We start from the raw sequence: 3,526 nt of genomic DNA on the forward strand, positions 1-3,526 counted from the left end.
GAATCCACCCACCCGCACACCTCCCTTAGACAGACGGGGCGCTGAGGCCCAAGGAGGGGCAGAGATGCCCTCGAGGCCACCCAGAACCCGCCTCGCCTCCCCAGCCTGAAAGCCCTCTGGCCACCTCCTATCCAGTCTCCCGGAAAGGCAGGGTGCGGTGGGGTGGGGACCTGGCATGGTGGCCACAGGCGGAGGGTGGGGATGGGCAGTCTCCTTCCTCATTGATAGACCGGCCTGCTGGTGGGCTGCTCCGTGACCTTGGCTGAGATCTGTCACCCCAGGCCCTCGGGACTGGCCGAAGAGGGAGACTGGTCGACACCAGGCTCAAGCCGATGGCCAGGCCCTGTCCACAGCCTGTGCGTGCTCCTTGGCCAGAAACCGAATGGATGCCTCCTCCAGAGGGAAGCCTTCCATGAAGGCTGGACCAAAGGCGTGAGGCCCGAAGGATGCCTGCAGCCCTGGGGCTGGGCCCAGGAGGTGAGTGAGGCCTGGCCTGGTAGGGGGCCCGGGGCCCAGCCAGGGCTCCAGAGGCAGTGGAATGGTCGGAGGGTGGGCAAAGGGCAGTGCTGGGGCCTCAGGGAGCCTCGAGGCTGCCACAGCCCCAGAGCCGGGCTCCAGACGCTCCTGGCGCCGCCACTTGGCCCGACGGTTCTGGAACCACACCTGGAAGCAGCAAGAGGGGCTTCCAGCCCAGAGAAGTGGGGAGGGGCCCGTTGGCTCCTCCCCTCTCCGAGGCGTCCCTCCCGGGCCTCCGAGCCTCGCAAGTTCTGCCTGCTGTCGGACCTGACTCCCTACCTGCTGCAGTGCCGTGTTTTTTATTCTGCTTCAGGGCTGTCTGGAGAGAAGAGGCCCTGCCTCACGGCCCCATCACATCACCTAAGTCTTTTCTGACTCTCATTCCTCCTCCCCGTTCTCTAACCAGGCCCCTCCGGTCTTTCCTGGCCTTCGATCAGGAAGTGCAAGCTTGGCTCACAAGCTCTTCCTCAGCTTCGTTTTCCGGCTCCCCTTCCACCCATCTCCCCCGCTCAACGGGAAAACTTCTAACTTACCCTGCACGTCCTTGCACGTGCTGTTTGGATGCCTAGAGAGATGCCCTTTCTCCTTTCTAGCTGGCAAACTCCTACTCAGATGTCATAGCCCCAGGCCCAAATCCCCTCCTCCGGGCGGCATTCCCAGCTCTCTTTACCCGTGCACTGGGAGGGTCCCTATCGGCTCTGGCTCCCTCCCTGGGTCATGGAGGGGTGCCCTCACCTGCACCCGCACCTCCGGCAGGTGCACCTTGGCTGCCAGCTCCTCGCGGCTGTAAATGTCGGGGTAGTGGGAGGCCTCGAACGCCCGCTCCAGCTGGTGCAGCTGGTACGTGGTGAAGGTGGTGCGGTTCCTCCGGTGCTGCTTCTTGGGGGCCTCCTCACAGGGGGCCGGCCCCCCACCCTCAGCCACAGGCCCCTCACCAAGGCTCAGGAACATGGCTCCTCCTCGCCTCCTCCCGGTGGTATAGCAGGACAGATGGTGGTGAGGCCACAGGAGGGACTGCCAGCTGGGAGGGCAGGGGACCCCCAGTACCTGCAGGGTGTGGAGTATGATGTGAAGGGGCTCTTCCCTCACAATGTCCTGAATCCGTTCTGCCTCCCTCAGTCTCTATCGGTTTCAGATGATCTCATTTTCTCCCTCTGTCTGCACTTCCTCTGACTTTTGTCTGTCCCCCACCTCCATTTCCTCTTTCCCTTGGAACTCTCCCTGACTTCCTCTCGCTCTATGTCTTCATCTTTCTGTTTGTCTCCCTCTGTGTCTAGACCCCCAGGGAAGCAGGCTGGGACACTGCTCCTAGTGCTTCCTCACCCCCAAGTCCTCTGCCTAGTGGGCTCCCTGCACCCCCAGCTCCCCCCACGCCTGCCTTGCTCACCTGCTCAGCACGCACCACCCCTAGCAGCCCCTCTTCAGCCCAGGTATCCACAGGCCCAGTGGCCGGCCCAGCCAGCGCTGGGGGTGGGGGCAGGATTAGCACAAGGTGATTAATTGAGGTGGCCCCTTCCATCTGGCTGCCCTGAGCCGCTGAGGGAGGAGGGCCAGGCAGGCAGAGGACTGGGGAGGGGCTGGTGTTGAGGGGACACTGTGGACCTGGGTCCTCCTCCCCTTGCAATAGGACAGCAGCAAGGGCCTCCCAACCTCTGGGTCTGTTTTCCTGGCTGTAAAACATGGACACCAGGACCTGCCTACCCCCTGGGCTCTCACTGGGACTCAGTGAGGTGATTAAAGGAGAGGGCGCCGCACAGTGGTCGGGGCGCACAGTGGTCCGCAGTGAGTGTCTGCTGTTCCTGGTTTTACCAGAGGGGGCAGAAAAGGGCCCTTAGACTCACATGTCAACGGAGCTGGGGAAGCAGAGGTCCCAAAAGGTGAAGGCAACTTTAGGTGGCTCCTTGGACCCTGAGCAGGGCATGGCCTAGGGGCACTTTAGCTGGGTTTGAGGTTTGAATAAATACTTATTGAGCACTTAATTGTATACCAGTGAACAAGACAGACACAGATCTTGGAGCTGACATCCTAGTTGGGAGATTACCAGCAGCTATAATGTAAAATATAGTGTCAGGTGGCTAGAGGTCTAGAGAGAAAACTCCAGCAGGACAGGGAAGGGCGCTACAAGGGGTTGCTCTTTTAAGGAAAATGATCAGAATGGGGGATGAGGGCAAGGCTGCAATTCTGGACAAGACGGGGTGTGAAGGGGAGGGTGCCAGGGAGCCATGGGAGGTTGTGGAGCAGGGAAGGGACACGGTCATACGGTATTTTGGACGAGTCCCTGCTTTGGAGATGGGAGGAGGGTGGGGTTGTCGCAGAACTAGTGGCCTGAGAGCTGGAGCAGGGTCCAGGGGACGACCCTGAGACTGGCTTGCCAGCCCTCCCAATCCAAGAAGCCTGGGGGCTCAGGCAAGGGTGCCCTGAAAAGCCCGAGGAGGAGGGGTCTGGGGGTGGGGGGCCAAGGTGAGGCCTGAAAATCGGTTGCTGGATTTAGTGGAGGCCCAGGCCCTCAGATGGCCTGGGGAGCGAATACAAGAGAAAGCAGAGATCTTTCTGGAACGTTGGCTTTGTAGGGAGAGACACATATGGGGAAAGAGACAGTGTCAGGCACCCCCCCCCCGCCTCCCCCGGAAAAGAGGTGACGTCCCGGAGGAAACAGGGTCCCACTGCAGGGACCGGTGGCCTTAGAAGAGGAGCCGGCTGGGGCTCCGGTCCATTGGGAGGGCTGAGGTCAGGAGGGCGGAGAGGCCCCGGGCGTCCTTACCCAGGCTGCGCGGTGAGGGAGGGGAGGAGGGGTGATGGAAATGTTACTGCGCCTTTTGGGGAGGATGAGCAAATAATATTAAAGGTTTGTTTGGTTTACGGGGAGGGGCCCGTAGGGTGGGGGCAAGGACGACAGGAGGGATAGTTTTGAGTTCACGTCCGTGGAAAATATAACGGAGATTGTAGTGAAAACGGCTCTGTCGGGTATCTCGGATGTCAAAAATGAATATCTCTTTTTAGTAAGTGTAGT

General features: G+C 60.6%; 2 protein-coding genes across 2 annotated transcripts in view; both read right to left on the minus strand.

The window, feature by feature from the left end:
- Window positions 1-324: 324 nt before the first annotated feature.
- On the minus strand, window positions 325-1,467 carry RAX2 (retina and anterior neural fold homeobox 2). Its single transcript, XM_023746821.1, has 2 exons — window positions 1,252-1,467; window positions 325-663 (listed from the first exon to the last, which is right to left on the minus strand). The coding sequence occupies exons 1-2, from the start codon at window positions 1,465-1,467 to the stop codon at window positions 325-327; spliced, it is 555 nt and encodes a 184-aa protein (XP_023602589.1).
- An 886-nt stretch (window positions 1,468-2,353) lies between these two features.
- Window positions 2,354-3,526, minus strand: part of MATK (megakaryocyte-associated tyrosine kinase) — a 7,196-nt gene continuing 6,023 nt past the window's right edge. The window contains exon 6 of the mRNA XM_023746825.1: window positions 2,354-2,424. Within this exon, the coding sequence (XP_023602593.1) occupies window positions 2,354-2,424 (71 nt within the window). The remainder of the gene's footprint in view (window positions 2,425-3,526) is intronic.

The sequence above is a fragment of the Myotis lucifugus genome, unplaced genomic scaffold (genome assembly GCF_000147115.1).
Source record: "Myotis lucifugus unplaced genomic scaffold, Myoluc2.0 scaffold_737, whole genome shotgun sequence".
Lineage (NCBI taxonomy): Eukaryota > Metazoa > Chordata > Mammalia > Chiroptera > Vespertilionidae > Myotis > Myotis lucifugus.

Coding starts and splice junctions, on each gene's coding strand:
- RAX2 (XM_023746821.1), bottom strand. CDS start 1,467: ATGTTCCTGAGCCTTGGTGAGGGGCCTGTGGCTGAGGGTGGGGGGCCG. Junction 664..1,251: donor TGCCGGAGGTGCGGGTGCAG/GTGAGGGCACCC, acceptor TGCTGCTTCCAG/GTGTGGTTCCAGAACCGTCG.